General features: G+C 39.7%; 1 protein-coding gene across 1 annotated transcript in view; it reads left to right on the plus strand.

Annotated features, from left to right (window-relative positions):
* LOC111153657 (chromosome unknown C9orf135 homolog) overlaps nt 1–18,565 on the plus strand; it is a 77,246-nt gene that overhangs the window by 25,002 nt on the left and 33,679 nt on the right. Inside the window, exons 2-4 of the mRNA XM_022512808.1 lie at nt 925–1,033; nt 14,665–14,783; nt 16,466–16,534. Coding sequence (XP_022368516.1) covers nt 925–1,033; nt 14,665–14,783; nt 16,466–16,534 — 297 coding nt within the window. The remainder of the gene's footprint in view (nt 1–924; nt 1,034–14,664; nt 14,784–16,465; nt 16,535–18,565) is intronic.

Genomic DNA, 18,565 nt, shown 5'->3' on the forward strand with positions numbered 1-18,565 from the left:
CATCTTACCGAAGAAAGCTATGTAAAAATAGCTACTTCTGCTGCAGGCCACTCCATTTCCTTTTTCTTTTCCTCTTCCCAAATCCCTCCTATATTATTATTTCTATCCACACTTTTAGTCAAGATGTTTGGAATTTTGGGCGCCTGGGTGGCTCAGTGGGTTAAGCTGCTGCCTTCGGCTCGGGTCATGATCTCGGGGTCCTGGGATCGAGTCCCGCATCGGGCTCTCTGCTCAGCAGGGAGCCTGCTTCCCTCTCTCTCTCTCTGCCTGCCTCTCTACTTGTGATCTCTGTCAAATAAATAAATAAAATCTTTAAAAAAAAAAAAAAAAAGATGTTTGGAATTTTTTTTTTCCCTCTTCTGCCTACATGTTTTTTCCAGCTTATTTTTTATTGTCTTTAGAAGACAGTTTTTATTCCTCTTTTATTCCAAAGTTTTATTCCTCTTTAGAAGCAGGAAGCACATGTTATAAATCCATATGAGCAGATACTTGGCTCTTTCTAATTTTGAAAAAAAACTTTTAATTAAAATTCATGGTAGAAAAATTTGCTAAAGTGGCAAGTTGCCTTTCTAATTTATTACCATGTCTTATTTTAGAATTTACTTTTGGTAACTAATCTACATTATTAAATAAGGTTCACTTCATTGGAGTCACTGAGTAATTGTTGCATTGGATAAATATTGTTCTTATGATATTATTAGTTTTATCACATGTACTGCATTGTTTTTAGGAAGTACCCTCAGCATTACTTGAAAAGAGATGGAAAATACTTTATATGTCCCACATCCAGTGAATTTATAATTAAAACAATGTCACAAATACAGTACATTTTCATTGGATAATTTTTTAAAAATTTGAATGCAATATGTAATTTAAAAAAAAAAAAAACTTCACCACCTAACAGATTCTAATTTATTTTTTAAGGCACCATGACAGAGAAGCCTATCCAAAAGATTATGATATAGAGGGTCCTGAGGACATAAAAAAACTGTGTAATTCAACATATTGGAGACTTGGAACTGATGAACCCCCAGTAAGTAGTTGCTGCTGATTTCTTTAGATCGGGAATCTTCCTCCTAGTGAAACATGGAAAAATAAAGGGAGGAGTTCTTTGCTGGCACCACCCCTCCATGCTGTGTTGGGTACTTGGGCAGGTGACTTAGTCATAAGGTTATTGGAGAAATTAAATGAGATAAAGCAAATCAAGTGGTTAACTCAGTGCCTGGCACATCACAAGTGCTCAGGATACTGTTTGTGCTGTTATAATGCTGTTGCTGCATCATATGTCTCCTTTAAACTTCACAACAACCCTGTGAAGTAGGTGGTATTATCTCTACTCTTCAGAGGGGGAGAAACTCCTACTAGAGGTTAAGTGACTTACTCAAAGTCCCCAGTTAGGGAGTGGAAGAGTGAGACTTTGAATCTAGTTCCTTGATTTCAGGTCCTTTTTATTTGTCCTAAGGTGGTAGAGTTGTGAGTTATTAAAACATGCTGGTATTATTCTCCTGACATTTGTGTGATCCAGTTCCCAAAGGAATATTCATTGCATGAGTACTTCCTGTTTGAATTGCCATGAATGGGTTACTCCTTGGCTATTTAGGTGCCTACCCAATTGGCGTAAGGCAGGAGCTCACCTCTCCATAGCCCCCAAATTGTGTCCTACAATGTCAAGAATTTTGGGCTAGTTGAAGACTCAGTACAACCTTATAGGATGGTCTGAAGAGCTGGTAATTTGACTAGGGCAGATGCAAATGTGTTGAGAAGACTGGGTTTGTATCACACTCTGCCCCCAAAAGCAGGGCTATTTTGAAATAGGGCAAGCCTAGGAAGATCCGTAATTCTCTGCTGGACATGAGTCTCGAAGATTCTCAGGTCTCCAGGGTGATGGGATTCAATTAGCTTATCTGGGCTTATGCTTGTTTCTTCCTTCCTTTTATAGTTACAGTGGATAGAGAATAATAAGGATAGCTGGGAAAATGGACATTTATTATAATGATGCAGCTGCCTGGAAATGGAATCAAGGATACTTACAGGAACCAAGACAGCTCTAAAGCAAGACATCCTCCTCCCTCCTCTCTCTCCCTCTGTCTCTCTCTCTCTCTCTCTCTCACTCACACACACACACCAGTGTCTCGCTGGCATCCTGATTTTGTGCTGCTCAGTGTCTTTTTTCCCTATAGCTTAGACCTCAAGGGCATTCTGATGGTTCCCTCAGTTTCCACATTGGCCTCTTGCCTTTGCATCAGGTTGCCTTTTGGGTCATTAGCCAGCACATGGAGGGGTTCCCAAGTCTGATACTCAACTCTGTCTGTAGCCACTCAGCCCTGCTCCACCAAACACAGCTTAGCCTTGCTTTCTTAATCCATGGGGCTATGTGGTCAGGACAAGAGCAAGTTGGGCAAAGCACACATTGCCTGGCATGTACATAGCGTCTTTGACTCTTAGAAAAACATCTATTTTTGACTTCCAAATGAAAATGTTCTTGGTCTCTGGGTTGTGGGAGAAAGTTAGATGAAGTGAACTATGAGATGTAGGAACCTCAAACTTTCATTCTGTACATTATACACGTTACAGCAATCAAACCTCAGGTCTAATAGAGGGTGTGGAAACAAGGTAATATTTACCTTCTCTATGACTTTTGTTCATGGTCATTGAAACCTTGTCCTTATTGTTCCAGGTTTACAGTTATTAGATAGGAATGAAAATAGGTCAAGGGGTCAACTGTTTCTGACAAAATTGCTATTCTTATATCCTAATAGTAAGTTACATTTTTCTAGACTTTTTGTGTATAAAACACTTGTTCACCCATCTTATTTCTTGCTCTTCTTTTTTTAAATAATTTTTTTCATTTTTAAAATAAACATATAATGTATTATTAGCCCCAAGGGTAAAGGTCTGTGAATCGCCAGGTTTATACACTTCACAGCACTCACCATAGCACATACCCTCCCCAATGTCTATAACCCCACCATCCTCTCCCTAGCCCCCTCCCCCCGGCAACCCTCAGTTTGTTTTGTGCGATTAAGAGTCTCTTATGGTTTGTTTCCCTCCCGATCCCATCTTGTTTCATTTATTCTTTTCCTACCCCTCAGACCCCCCACGTTGCATCTCCACTTCCTCATATCAGGGAGATCATATGATAGTTGTCTTTCTCCAATTGACTTATTTTGCTATACATAATACCCTCTAGTTTCATCCATGTCATTGCAAATGACAAGATTTCATTTCTTTTGATGGCTGCATAGTATTCCATTGTATATATATACACCCCATCTTCTTTATCCATTCATTTGTTGATGGACATCTAGGTTCTTTCCATAGTTTGGCTATGGTGGACATTGCTGCTATAAACATTCGGGTGCACGTGCCCCTTCTGATCACTACATTTGTATTTTTAGGGTAAATACCTGGTAGTGCAATTGCTAGGTCATAGGGTAGCTCTATTTTCAACTTTTTGAGGAACCTCCATGCTGTTTTCCAGAGTGGTTGCACCAGCTTGCATTCCCACCAACAGTGTAGGAGGGTTCCCCTTTCTCTGCATCCTCGCCAGCCTCTGTCATTTCCTGACTTGTTAATTTTAGCCATTCTAACTGGTATGAGGTATCTCACTGTGGTTTTGATTTGTATTTCCCTGATGCCGAGTGATGTAGAGCACTTTTTCATGTGTCTGTTGGCCATCTGGATGTCTTCTTTGCAAAAATGTCTGTTCAAGTCCTCTGCCCATTTCTTGATTGGATTATTTGTTCTTTGGGTGTTGAGTTTGATAAGTTCTTTATAGATTTTGGATACTAGCCCTTTATCTGATATGTCATTTGCAAATATCTTCTCCCGTTCTGTCAGTTGTCTTTCGGTTTTGTTAACTGTTTCCTTTGCTCTGCAAAAGCTTTTGATCTTGATGAAGTCCCACTAGTTCATTTTGCCCTTGCTTCTGTTGTCTTTGGAGATGTTCCTAGGAAGAAGTTGCTGTGGCTGAGGTGAAGAGGTTTCTGCCTGTGTTCTCCTCAAGGATTTTGATGGATTCCTTCCTCACATTGAAGTCCTTCATCCATTTTGAGTCTATTTTCATGTGTGATGTAAGGAAATGGTGTTTCTTGCTCTTCCTAACAATGTTACAAAGTTGAAAGAAAGATACTATTTAAAAAATTTTCTTCATTAACATATATTATTTGTTTCAGGGGTACAGGTCTGTGGTTCATCAGTCTTACACAATGCACAGCGCTCACTATAGCACATACCCTCCCCAATGTCCATCATCCAGCCTCCTCCCAACCCCTAGCTACCCTCACTTTGTTTCCTGAGATTAAGAGTCTCTTATGGTTTGTCTTCCTTTCTGGTTTCATCTTGTTTCATTTTTCCCTCCCTTCCCCTATGATCCTCTGTCTTGTTTTTCAAATTCCTCATATCAGTGAGATATGATTATATCATATGATATTTGTCATATGATACTTATCTTTTTCTGATTGACTTATTTCACTTAGCATAATACCCTCTAGTTCCATCCATGTCATTGCAAATGGGAAGATTTCATTTTTTATGGCTGCATAATATTCCATTGTGTGTATATACACATCTTCTTTATCCATTCATCTGTTGATGGACATCTAGGTTCTTTCCATAGTTTGGCTATGGTCAGCATTGCTGCTATAAACATTGGGGTACATGTGCCCCTTTGGATCACTACATTTGTATCTTTAAGGTAAATACCCAGTAGTGTGTTTGCTGGGTCATAGGGTAGCTCTATTTTCAACTTTTTTTTTAAAGGTTTTATTTATTTATTTGACAGACAGATCACAGGTAGGCAAAGAGAGCGGAAGGGAAGCAGGCTCCCTGCTGAGCAGAGAGCCTGACTCGGGGCTCGATCCCAGGACATTGGGATCATGACCTGAGCCGAAGGCAGAGGCTTTAACCCACTGAGCCACCCATATGGTGCCCCATATGTTCAACTTTTTGAGGAACCTCCACGCACGTTTCCTGACTTGTTAATTTTAACCATTCTGACTGGTGTGAGGTGGTATCTTACTGTGGTTTTGATTTGTATTTCCCTGATGCCAAGTAATGTTGAACACTTTTTCATGTGTCTATTGGCCATTTGGATGTATTCTTTGCAGAGATGTCTGTTCATGTCTTCTGCCCATAAGAAAGATATTATTCTAGTTCTAAACCCAGACCCACTGATCTTAAATGATTTCACCTAAGGTCCCAGGTGTAAAAAGGAGGGAGATATAGATACAGAGCCTTCCTATTTTCATGTGTCAGGTATGATGCTAGATGTAGCAAAAGGGTGGATGAGTTCTTCTTGCCACAGAATTTTGATAGAGACCTAAACACTAGAATACTCTCACTAGTTGGTGAAAAACACACATCTTAAAGCAAGATGCTAGACCATCTAGGCAGGACCTGCTAAGATATTCTAAACTAGGTTCGGCCAGTATGAGTGATTATGTCCTTGAAGACTAGAGTTCAAGAAGGATTTATTTCGTTGTGGGACATATGTCCCTTCTTCCTCAGTTGAGAGGTGTTTTAAGGAAATCAGAGAGATTAATATGTGTATCCTGAAACTTAGAGGGCATAGGGTCCAGGTGTCTGACTCTTGTGAAACAGCAAGGCCCACCTGCTGCAGGATTCCACGCCTAAAGCAGCACCCAGCTGGGAAGGTGAGAAACTTAAATCTAATAGTTAGCAATTTTGATGATTTCACTGGACTGGAAAATTTCATAACTAAAATGAGATCCTTCTCAAGATTGAGGGGCCTAGAAAAGTTAAGGGACTCGTTTAAAATTCCCATTAAGTGAAAGGGAAGAACCAGCCATCCATGTGGGATGGAAGAGGCAGCTTGATTGAAAATGAAGTTGCTTCATGACTACATCCTACTGATGGGATAGGATTGATTCAGTAAGAGGGTTACATGAACAGCGCCTCATTTCATCCTCCGGACAACTCTTCAGGCTAGCACTCTAAGTGGCCACGTTGTGTAAATGAGGACACCAAGGCCAGGTGAAGCTCAATCACTTGTTCAAAGTCAAACAGCAAGTAAGTGTATTAAAAATTAAAATCTATTTTTCCCTCTGGTTCCAGAGTCTAAGATCTTAAATACTTCTCAAACTGTCTCTTGGAGTGCCAAGTTGTTCCACTCCCAGCCCAGGGCCTTTTTACCCCCCAAACACTGTATCCTCCTTGCAGAAAATGAACCTGATTATTTTTTTTGCTGTGGCTTGGCCATGTGTTGGGGCATTGGTTTCTCATTTCTTATCTATAACCTCTGTCCTGTTTCCTGAGTTGGGTCCACGCACACGCCAGGTAGCTCCTGTTTCCTCCCTGTTTCCTTTCCTACATGTCTTCTTAGCATTTTTGGATTTTTGCAATATTGCTGCTGAGTGGTTGCTTTTTTTGTCCACCAGCATTTCTGTTCCACTGTATGAAGTTCTCCTTGCCCTTCAGTGCTGGTGCTGGGGCTAATGTGAGCACTGTTTATTTGTAACAGTATTTTAAATAGGAATTTCTTGGTCTTCATTTTAGCTGAGACTCTCCACATATAAATCCATAGTCCCATGTGCCAAAGTGAAATATTAGACCACTTAGGTGAGACCCTCAAAGATGGTTCCCTTAGGCCGGTACTCACATGAGGGATATAAGAGTATTGAAAGCAGGGGCACCTGGGTGGCTCAGTGGGTTGGGCCGCTGCCTTTGGCTCGGGTCATGATCTCAGGGTCCTGGGATCGAGCCCCGCATCGGGCTCTCTGCTCAGCAGGGAACCTGCTTCCTCCTCTCTCTCTGCCTGCCTCTCTGCCTGCTTGTGATCTCTCTCTCTGTCAAATAAATAAATAAATAAAATCTTAAAAAAAAAAAAAAAAAGGAGGATTGAAAGCCAAGAAACCAAAAGAAGGGTTTGAGGGTAGAAAAACAGGGTTTTGGAAAAGCGGTACTGTGAGTCTCATCTGCCTGGTGAAGTTAGAGGTATGAGGTGCTGGTGATGTTTCCAAAGCAGCAGAGCAGAGAGAGGGGAACTAGCTACATGTACATCATTGGTGAGACAAGGATAATTGGGTACTCAGGCCCACAGGTGTCTTTGGGGGATCAGATATAGAAGAGAAAGATGACAGAGAGCTGTTTCAGAACCTGCCCAAGAGCCGCTCATGTAGGAATGGGAGGGACAGTGACTGGATTCCCAGGGGCTGAGGCAGGACAGTGACACCCTGTGTCATGGAACATAACCACTGGGTGTTTCCAGAAGGGATCTCAACATCTACAGAACACTCTTAAGAAAGTCACCTTTGAACATCCATCAGTGCCAGAGAGGGTCAGACAACAGACATACCCAGAGGAAACCAAAACAAGATTATACTTCCACCTTTCTTGCATTTACCTCTCTCCTTCCTTGTATCCCCACACCCACATCATAAACCCTAAAGAAGCCAGAGGGAGTTGAGGAGTAGGGAAGAAGTTTAAGAGGGACAATTGAGAAGAAGCCAACTGTGCTATCTTTCCCACTGACATATGCCAGGCCAAAGCTGACCCAAATTACAGGAATGAGTCTTTCATTTCAAATGGAGTTTTGGCTAGTACATGGTACTGAGGATTTTACTTACTTCAATGAGACTCCTCTTGGGACAGAAGTAGCCAGAAGATGTTTGTATTATCTGAGAGTGGCCACAGAGGTCTTGGCAATTGTCCTATATTTTATCAAGGAGCATAAGGAAGAATTCTCCTCTCCAAATGGCTATGGATGGGCAGTGATGGAGGAACAACAGGTTTGTTTTCTGATTGTACCTACATACAAGTCCCACTCGTTCAGTGAACTAGTTGCCCATTGGTATAAGAAAGAGCAGCCCATTCACATCGTTCTTCTCTATCCTCTTCCCTTACTTTATTTTTCTTCGTGGCATTTAAAGCACTGGATATATTTAAGACTTCTTTAGTTGTTAATTGCACATGTCCCTTGACTAGATACTAGCACCTTGACTAGATATGAGAGAAGGGACTTCAGTTTGTTTTGTTCTCTGCTGTTTTTCCTGTTCCTAGAATGGTGCCTGGCCCAGAGTGGGTCCTTAGTAGGTACTTGTGGAAGGAAGGGATAAAGGAAAGAAAGAAGGAAAGAGACAAAAAATAAAGGCAAGAAGGAAGGAAGGGAAGAAAAAAGTGGGGAAGAGGAAGGAAACAAGGACTATACTTCACAAATATGTTGAGGCCCTGTTATTTTGCTAAGTGCTGCGGTAAGAAAACAACTCAAAACAACGTCACTGTACATTAGGATCTCACAGGCTTGTGGGGGAGAGTGCAGATGTACAACCACAGTGACACAGTGTATGATGGATGCTATGACAGGAAGAAGATTAAGACGTGGAATGGGGCACCTGAACTGAAATGTGTTGTGGGGGAGGGTCAGGGATGGCTTCCTAGTGGAGATGCCCACAGCACAGCTCCTGAGCTGAATCTAAAGGAACCATTCATTGGTGAAATCTGGAAATATACCAGTCAGGTTTCAAGGGTGGCATAATCGAATTCCTACTCCAGTGCTCATTCTGGCTTCAGGAGAGCATGTGGGGCCATGGGGATGCAGCTTTCTGGACAAGCACTCATTCAGGCCACTTTCTCTGATTGTTTTATGAGTCTAAGCAATTATGGGAAATAGCATTTTAAACTATAGCTTTTTGTCTTGGTATTTTATTTAAACTTTATTCAGGTGCTGCTTAACTCTACCAGAGTGAGCCCCATGCAAGCTAAAATGCTCAGAGCTCTTCTATCATGGTTCCTTCATTTGTAAAGTCCCTCACCCAAGGATCCTCACAGCACTACCTCTGTTACAATCAGTATGTAAGACTGTTTTTGGGGCGCCTGGGTGGCTCAGTGGGTTAAGCCTCTGCCTTCGGCTCAGGTCATGATCCCAGGGTCCTGGGATCGAGCCCCACATCGGGCTCTCTGCTCAGCAGGGAGCCTGCTTCCTCCTCTCTCTCTGCCTGCCTCTCTGCCTGCTTGTGATCTCTATCTGTCAAATAAATAAATAAAATCTTTAAAAAAAAAAAAAGACTGTTTTTGAGGAAGGAAACTTCCTCAAAACTGAGAAGAATTAAGTATAGGGTACCTTTGATGCTGTGTCATAGAAGGTGAGAACTTGTCAGACATAAAGGAACAAGGAAAACCAATGGGTGATTTTTCTAAACAGATTTTTCTTATATGGCTAATGGATCAGTGCCAAGGCATTTCCAGAACTAACAGGACAATGTGAATGAGCATATTAGGCTAATATTAGTATGAATAGTATTACGGTCATTTTGGACTTTAAAATGGTAAATAAATGAATAGTACAAGAGTGTGCTAACTTTCTTTTTATGAATCTATAAAAAATAGCCAAGAAAGTCTCAAATATGAGCTATTTTAGTGGATGAAAATATGATATTTAAAAATTAATGACTCTAAAAAGGATATAAAGGGATATAATTATACCAGATCTGAGAAATTCAATTATTATTTACTTAATTGGTTCAGGTATTTTTTTCTTTGATTGACATAGTAGAATAGTGTTTTGATCATAAGACTATACTTACAGATGCTTCTTGCATTCAGATCTATGTACTTTAAAGAGTCATATGGATCAAATTTTTGTGAATGGAATAATTTTAAATGCCTTTGGAGGAGAACCACTTATACCAGGAAAAAGGGAGATGTTTGGGGCGAGTCGGTGATGGAGGCCAGGGTCTCCTTTTGCTTCAGGTTTCTGTAATCTCTGAGCTTGAAGTTGATGCCACCAGTTCCAGCATCCTTGCATGGATCTACTTTGGGTTGTCTTTTCCAACATCAGCACAAGTGCACCTGCCTCTACTGTTTCAGGAATTCTGTATAAATTTAGGCCAACTGAGTGTATTTTCCATGTCTGCTGATGCATCCATGGACTTATTGATTCGAACATGTATCTGCTCTGTCATTTCTAGGGATCTGGGATAGGAATGAATGTAGGCATCTGCCATTTTGATCCCATCACTCTCCTTCACAACTCTTTTTCTATAGCAATAATAATGCCTCATTTAACTCTTTGAGGAACTAGATTTTAATTTTTCAGTATATCAGTTTTCTGAAGCATGTGCTCTGTTATGTTGAACAAACGGCACTTGAAAGATGCAGTCACGCGCGCACCTGTATTCTTTGTCTCACTGTCTATTCACCCTACTTTGTGGAGTGATGTTTTCTTCTGTACCCTTGGATAAAATGGTATGCAGATTTTATAAATTTTATGGTCACTCTCTGATCATAACAAGTCTGTCGGTCCCATTTCAGTAATTAAAGTATCTCATCAAAATGATGAATTTCATTTAAGGTAAAAGATTTTCTCTTCCTCCAGCTACTCTGCTCCAGGCCGGGGAATTCTGCAGAGGGAAGTGTGTCTGTGTGGGGAGCGCGGGCTGACCTTGTAGTTCTTCACTTGCTCTGTTCTTTCCTTCCCTCAGACATCAAGACAACTAAAAGGCCCTCTTGTGATTATTCTACTAATATTCATTATGTAACTGAGACTGTTTTTGTTACAAGAAACAGTTTTGTTATCTGAGGTGATTGTAAGAAAAGATAGAAGATATAGTAGAAAAAAAGAATGAAATCATTTTTCTGTTCATACCCCATGTCATCCCAGTTGCTCAATATAATGATGGGCAGGGAGCCTCATTGATTCTCTGAAATCCTTTAAATAATCTCTGTATGGAACTACTATTGTGTTCTCCTAGACATGAAAACAGAGTCAGAATTTCCAAGAGCAAAACTGCGAAATAAGAATCATCCTTTTTTAAAGAAAAAGACTTTTTACAAAGTCTTGATATTGGTTGTTGATGATGGTGACCTTTTGGCAATGATACCAAAAAAGCTACAGTTGGTAGGGGAAGTGCTACTTAACAGCTTCAGTTAGGACTGAAGATCTAAGAGGACAGGTGCCAAGTTCTTCATTCCATAGTGAGGTGCCATATCTGTCACATGGAACATGCAAAGCATTTGGGCAATAACTGTCTCTCATCCACCTTGAAGATTAAAAAAAGAAGAGGTTGATATTGAAGAGACCTGGCTGAGAGTATTTGGAATTTGGAGTCCTTTAGAGAGAATTTACATGCTGAGTTCCACCCCTCCTTCCCCATGGGATAAGCTACTTCCTGCTGTAGTGTGGGACCTCGAGGATATTGGGCAGCAAGGGATTTGAGTAACTGTTACCCTGAAGTTGAGGAACATGGTTGACTGAGGTTGGACTTACTCCTGAGGCAGCCTGTGCCATCACAGAGGGAGCCTGATGTGGAAAGTGTCTGCACTTCCTTCAGTATAGGTCAGAGGAGTCTGCTTCCAGGGACTCTGTAAGAACATAAGAAAGAAATGTCAACTAGCAATCAACTAAAATGCATCTTTCCAAGAGCTATTCTTCTAGGAGTAGGTCATCCTTAGCAAAAGAGTCTGGCTACCCTCAAATGTGAAACTTGAGGGGAAGTCACAAATGATTTTCTCTTTCCCTGTACCAGTTATCCAGTCAACAGTCGCTGGGATTTCTTAAATGCCACACATATAAGAAGAGTTCATCTTGGAAGATTAGAAGTTGGGACTTTAAGAAAAATTGATACTTAAGAAAATGGGGAATAATGATGTTATAAAGTAAACTTCCTAAACACACATTAGATATTTTTTTATTTACCATTTGACTCAAGCTAGATCTTATTGTGCAAATTTAATGGAAATTTTAGTGATTATCCTGCAATTTTGTGCTGTGTTAATTTAGCAGTCTCACATACCAAATTACCAATCTCCAGTTTGTGGTATACACACACACACATATGTATATGTATATATACACACATATATGTATATTCGTATATGTGTTTGTGTGTGTGTATATATAGATATATGGCCAAAATATATATATGGCCAATAATATATATAATATATATATTTATACATATATATGGCAATATATATATATTTATACATATATGTGTATGTATATACATATATACATATATACACACATATATGTATATTTGTATGTGTGTGTGTATATATATATGGTTAAAATATATATATATGGCCAATTATATATATATAATATATATTTATACATATATATGGCAATATGTATATATTTATACATATATATATGGCAATATATGGCCAATAAAATATATATATGTCCAAAAAGATTTTTAAACACATGTTTAGTGCTTTTATAAATTATCCACCCTTGTGTCAGGTTATGAACATTTCTAGACCACAGTGATTTTTCACATTAAAATGGTGTTGGATTAGATTTGCCCACATGCAACAGACACCACAAATCAACAGTAGCTGTTCACATAAGGTTTTATTCTTTCATGTAAAAAGTCTGGATGATAGCAGGTCAGGAATGGTATGGAAGTTTGCCAGAAACCTGCTCCTTTCAGCTTTCTACTCTGCCATCCCTGCGCAGAGCCCAAGATGGCTGCCAGAAACCTGCTATGTCCACATTTCATGCAGGAGGAAAAGAAAAGCAGTGGGAACTTTCCTGGAGTTGTATAAATTATTTCCATTTATGCCTCATTGTTCAGAACCAGTCACTGGTTATATTTAAGTATAAAGGAGACTAGAAGTGCACTTGCTGTGTACTTCCACATAGCACTGTGTTATATGGAAGTATTGAATCACTATATTGTACACCTGAAACTAATATTATATTGTATGTTAACTAACTGGAATTTAAATAAAAACTTTAAACTATCTTTTTAAAAGATAAAGGAGACTAAAAAATGTGGTCTGAAACACCAGGTCTCTAGCTAAAATTTTGGGGGTTCTAACACTGATGAAGATGGGAGGTCTAAAATTGACGGGTACAGGAAATAGAGGTTAGGAGTGGGTCCTGGAAACAGATTCTCTCTTGGTCTTGGCTCCACCACTTACTAGGTTGTAACTTTGGCCAAGAGTCTGACACTTTCCATGTCTTTATTTCTTCAGGTGTGAAGTGGGAGTAGTAGAGTTTTCAAGAATATTTAACGTGAAGACATTTAGAACAGTGTCTAGCTATGTGCTGTTATCATTACCATGATCCCCATGATTTACTGCAGCTCACTAAGCTGTAGTCAGTCAAGCCTCTGGAGTGTGTTTACTACACTCGTCTGGCCCTTCATAGATATAGACTGATGAATGAATGAGTCAGGCTGCATGTTTTGAATTGTGGAATTTCTGCTTTCTTGCTGGTTTACCTGGGCCTCACGTATTCTGTTTCAGCCTCAGTTTTTCCTTAAAATGAAGATCAACTATGCCAAGTGTTTTTCCTTTCTCCCTTCAGGTCTACTTTTCCCCCTTCTCAGCCCTGCTCTGTGCCATGGAGGCTGACCTTTATGCACAGCTTCAGTGATCTTCCTTGCCCTCTGGCTTTCTGTTGGGATTAGCCTGTAGAAAACTGACAGGTGCCTTTGGGTCAAGCTTACACATGAAAACAAAACAGTTAAAAAAAAAAAAGTGCCTAGTAATTTTTTTCCTAAAAGAAATGTCTTAGTTTTTGTTAAAGTGTATAATATGAAGCTCAATACAGTGTCTCTTACCATTGACTTATGAACTTGGGAATTTATAGGAAGAGTAGTTGAGCAAAGGGTATAGGAGTCAAAGCTGGGAAATTGGGTTGGGTAGCTGGTGATTCAGGACGTTGAAGTCTTAGAGAACAGTGGTCAGAGAAGATCTCTAGAGCCATGGAATAGACCAGGGAACCAGGGCCAGAGACTATATTTAAAATTGGTTTGAGTAGGATAGTTTCCTAGTTGTAGCAGAGCTTTATTATACCAACTCAAAGCAGTCACTGATCAGCATTTGTCTATAGCTATGATATTCCTGCAATTGAAGTCTCCAAATATCTAAACAAAGGTCTCTTGTTCGTTCTCTTTCTTTCTTTCTTTCTTTCTTTCTTTCTTTCTTTCTTTCTTTCTTTCTTTCTTTTTCTCTCTTTCTCTTTCTCTTTCTCTTTCTCTCTCTCTCTCTCTTTCTTTCTTAACAAAACCTGGTGGCATTAATGTGATATGGTGCTTCTTTAGATGTCTTCAGGTTTGGAGAAAGTAATGGGTTCTCTTGATGGTGGTGAGTTCTGCTTCTCTGCTGTGAACGTCCACATTCATTATGTTCTAGAGTCTGGAGTGGAAAAAAAATATTGAATCCTCAGCATCCATTTTTATTTGTAAGATTCCCTAAATGTTATTCATGATGCTTCTTCAATTGGTTTGAGTACATCTTACAATTTGCAAGTCTTTCTCATAGTAATAACTGCTTGATGATTTATTGAGTAATCCTCTGATGGAGAATGAATGGATGATGGGGGTGGTGGCTCTGGTATCTGATCCAAAGTGATTTACAAAGTGATTGCTACAGACATTTTCTTACTTAGGGAAATTAAAATATACTAACCTTGAGAAGGAAGTAGAAAGCATGTAGCATTAGTATTTAGTTGAATGCATTTCATAGAAACAACCAACTTGATTTTTTATTTTCCAATAACACATGGTAAGGAATGGCCATTTTCACATATTTATGATGAAATAGCTGAACTGCTATGAGATAGTACTTATTTTTCAATGTCAGTAGCATCAATAATTAAAATCAGAATGCGCTTCAACAAAAAATATTTTAATAACTGACCATTTTGGGCAGTGTATGTATTTTTCTTATATGTGGCTTCCATTTTTCCAGATTTGGCTATCAGAAACACATGAAAAAATGGCACAAGTTTATTTAAACAGAGAATTGGATAAAATAAAGAGGAAGCCTTTATTGAATGACGAGACAATGAGCTCTGGGATTATTGAAAGGTATTCTTCTACTTTCCTTTGCTTTCAGAACATAGACCTGCAGGCAAGGATTTGAATGAGTGGTGAGGTGGCGTAGCAGGCCCAGCTACACATTACAGGGACCCATCAATAGCAACGAACATATCGCAAGTTCCCATGCTTTTCTGCTCATGCCATTCTCTCTGTCTGGAATTCCCTTTCCCTCAGTTGTTTGCCGATCAGCAGTACCCATTCTGGGTCCAGTTAAAATGTTACTTCCTCTTTATGCATTTTTCCGGGTCAGTGGTCTGATTAGATTTGAACACCAACTTCGCAATTTACTTGTGAAATAGTGTCTATAATATTCAGCTTGTCAACCTATAAAATGGGTATTATAAAACTATCTACTTCCTAGGTTTCTCTGAAATTTAGCTGAAAAGAAGTATGAAATGTACATAGAAATATTACCTGACAAGCAGTTACTAATTAAGCTAATTCCTGTAAGCAATCACTGATCAGGATCTTGCCCTCTGAGCATTTTGTTTATGTTCTGAGTAACAGTTGGAATGTAAGTAGACTTACATTCTAGGTATTTATATGTATGTATGTTTCCCCTGAAGTAGTTCTTTGAGAGTAGGAACTCTTTCTTATTCATATCTGTAGTCCTGCAGCTTGGCACAGTGTCTTTCCATGGAAAAGTCTTTCCATTCATCTTGTCTTCTGTTGTAATTGTTGGAAAGTGCAGTCAAAACAATGACAAAATGCTGAATTTTTCATTTACTTATTGGGACATTTTATTTTGCAAAGTGCAGAAAAGTTGCAAACACGAATAACCTTTAAGAAACTATTCAGCCGGGGCGCCTTCGGCTCAGGTCATGATCTCAGGGTCCTGGGATCGAGCCCCGCATCGGGCTCTCTGCACAGCAGGGAGCCTGCTTCCCCCTCTCTCTCTGCCTGCCTCTCTGCCTACTTGTGATCTCTGTCAAATAAATAAATAAAATCTTAAAAAAAAAAAAAAAGAAACTATTCAGCCTCAGCTGTAACCACCCCTGCATTCGTAATAATTTTCTTCAAGGTTATACAAATTATAATTGGAGGGAGGATTCAGAGACTGACCAATCCCGTTAATAACTGGTGCTCCCGATACAGCATTTTCTCAAGTAAATCAGTTTCTGACTACTCCTACCATCATGGTTATTCTCGCTCACATAATCAACAGTTGGAGCAGGTGCTGCACTTGTTATCATTTGAGCAAGGTGAACTGTACCCACCCCCAGCTGGCAACCTAGTTCATGCAGGAGCTTCTGTTGACTGATTTTTTTCCCATAATAGCAGGTATTTCCTCAATTATAAGTACTATCAATTTTATTACTCTAACTATTAATATAAAACCACAAGCCATTTCTCAATACCAAGCACCATTATTTGTTTGATCAGTCCTACCTGAAGTCATTCTTTTACTATTGTCGCTCCCCTGTCTTAGCAGCACGAATAGCTAAATTACTAGTCAGATGCAATCTCCGCAGTACGTTCTTCACACGGAACTGCTGAATCACTGTATTGTGCACCTGAACCTGATTTAACACTGTGTGTGAACTACACTGGTCTTAAAATAAAAAATGAGAAAATTTTTAAAAAGGATAAAAAAAATTCAGCCCCATGGCTTTGAAAGTTTATAAATGTCAGTCTGACATGTTTTCTAAAAATTGTTGTCTTGTTTTCAGGGACACTGGACTACCTGCCACAGGCTTCGGAGCTCTCTTTACTAGACACCCACCAGATCAACATAAAATGTTAGTAGACCCCAAACTGTTACAGATTGCACAAAACATTTCTGAATTAATCAAGGGGTTTGTTTGTGGAGGTGGGAGGGTGAGGGTATACCAAGGTCAACTAAATACTCTTTACATGGCGTTTTACAGACTCCTTTCCGTTAACAAAAGGTTTCTTCCCTCCCTCATCAGTATGCAAGCACTGATAATATTGTCAATCCTCATTATTCAAGATTTCATATTTGCAAATTCTCCTAGTTGCTAACATTTATTTGTAACCCCCGAAGCAGTACTTAGGGTGATTCTTCCATGGATATGCATAGAGTGGTGAAAAATTTGAGCCACCCGATGTACACATTTCCAGCCGAGGTGGAACAGAGCACAGCTCTGCCTCCTCATTTCAGCTCTCATACTGTACACAAGTGTCCTTTTCATGGTCTATTTAGTGCCATGATTTTTGCATTTTTTGGTGTACTTTTTGTTGGTGATTTTGGTGTTTGAGATGACTTGAGAGTATAATGTTAAAGCACTGTCTAATGTCCCAGCACAAGAAGACTGTGATGGGACTTATGAAGAAAATACATGTTAGATAAGCTTACTTCTGGCGTGAGTTGTAATGCTGTTGGCTATGTTCATTGTTAATGAATAACAATATATATTATAGTGTCTTTAAACAGAAATATGCATAAAACCAGGTTATGCACTGATTGATGGAAGTGTGAGCAGAGGCTCTCAAGAACCTAATCCCGTGTCTCCTCTAAGAGCAATGGTTCAGTATTTGCTAATTCAGTGTTTGCGGCGATTTTATAGAACATTACTATGAATAATGAGAGTTGACTGTAGAGCAGGAGACTGTTATTTTCTACTGAAAAAAGAAATATATTTATTTTGGGGCAGCATGATTTGTTACTATAGAAAAGAAATTTGTCTTCCACTCATCTTTCTAAAGAAGACAAACTTCCATAATTTCTGTAATGATATATAGATAAATGATATGGAATAAAGGTACTTAGAAGCATGATAAAATTCTAAGTATTGAGTTGTGTACTAGATATATATGGATATATGTCATCATTACCAGAAATTTGGATGTTTTCCTTTGAGAAATGCCCAGCATTAGAACTAAGCTATTTTGCAATCTGCCTGAGGTTAGGGTGGGAAGTTTCTTAAATGAAAATGCCCCACCCCATTTCAGTCACTTGTAATTCTGGCTAGGTGTTCTAACAGTGCAGGTCCTAACATTGATTTCTCCTGTGAGGTTGGCCTGGCCTATCTCTCCCACAGCCTGCTGTAGCATACCCAAGTGGGCTGGAAGGTCCAAAGGGAGTATCCCCAGAATGATCCCTGCGGAGGGTGGACTTCTGGCTTCCATGAAATTGATGAGCTAAAAACATTCCGCTGGTTTCCTTTCCTGCACTGAAATCTGAAAAGTCCAGTGAAGACATGGAAAGGCAGAATGAATCCAAAGGCAGACCTGAAAACTGTATCAAAACTTTGAGAAACTCTAAAGAAAATGATGGGCTAGTGGAGGAGACAGCTGGAAGATGGAAGGGGAGGAGGAGAGAGAAGACAAAAGTTGATGTCTCTAAGTGGAATCTTGGGCCAGTCCAGGGTGGGAACTGTGATCTTGGTTGGCCAGGCTCAGACAGGAGCTGAATGAGTCTTGTCTATTGCGTTTGCAAACATGGAGTATATGCTCGAAGTTGAATTTTTCTGCATTGACTTTGCCTGCTGTTTTCAGTCCAGGACAGAAAACAAGACAGCAGGGCCCTACCCAATAGATGATTCAATAACAACAGTCTATCTCCCTGAAACTCTGATCTCAGCACTGAAATCTATAATACTGCCACAGATGGCCAGTGGGGCCTGGAGCTGTCTCCCCCAACTCCAGTTCAAGAAAGCAATCTCGGATACAGAGGAACTAGGCAGTGCATCTAAAGGAGAAAGAAATGCCAAGGAAAACAAGTGCAGTTAAGCCCAGGGACCTGCAGTAGGAGCGCTTAACTCTACCTCCCTCCCTTCCATCGAAGACACTATCTGACCCTCTCCTTT

Source organism: Enhydra lutris, unplaced genomic scaffold (genome assembly GCF_002288905.1).
Source record: "Enhydra lutris kenyoni isolate GAN:26980312 unplaced genomic scaffold, ASM228890v2 scaffoldscaffold33, whole genome shotgun sequence".
NCBI lineage: Eukaryota > Metazoa > Chordata > Mammalia > Carnivora > Mustelidae > Enhydra > Enhydra lutris.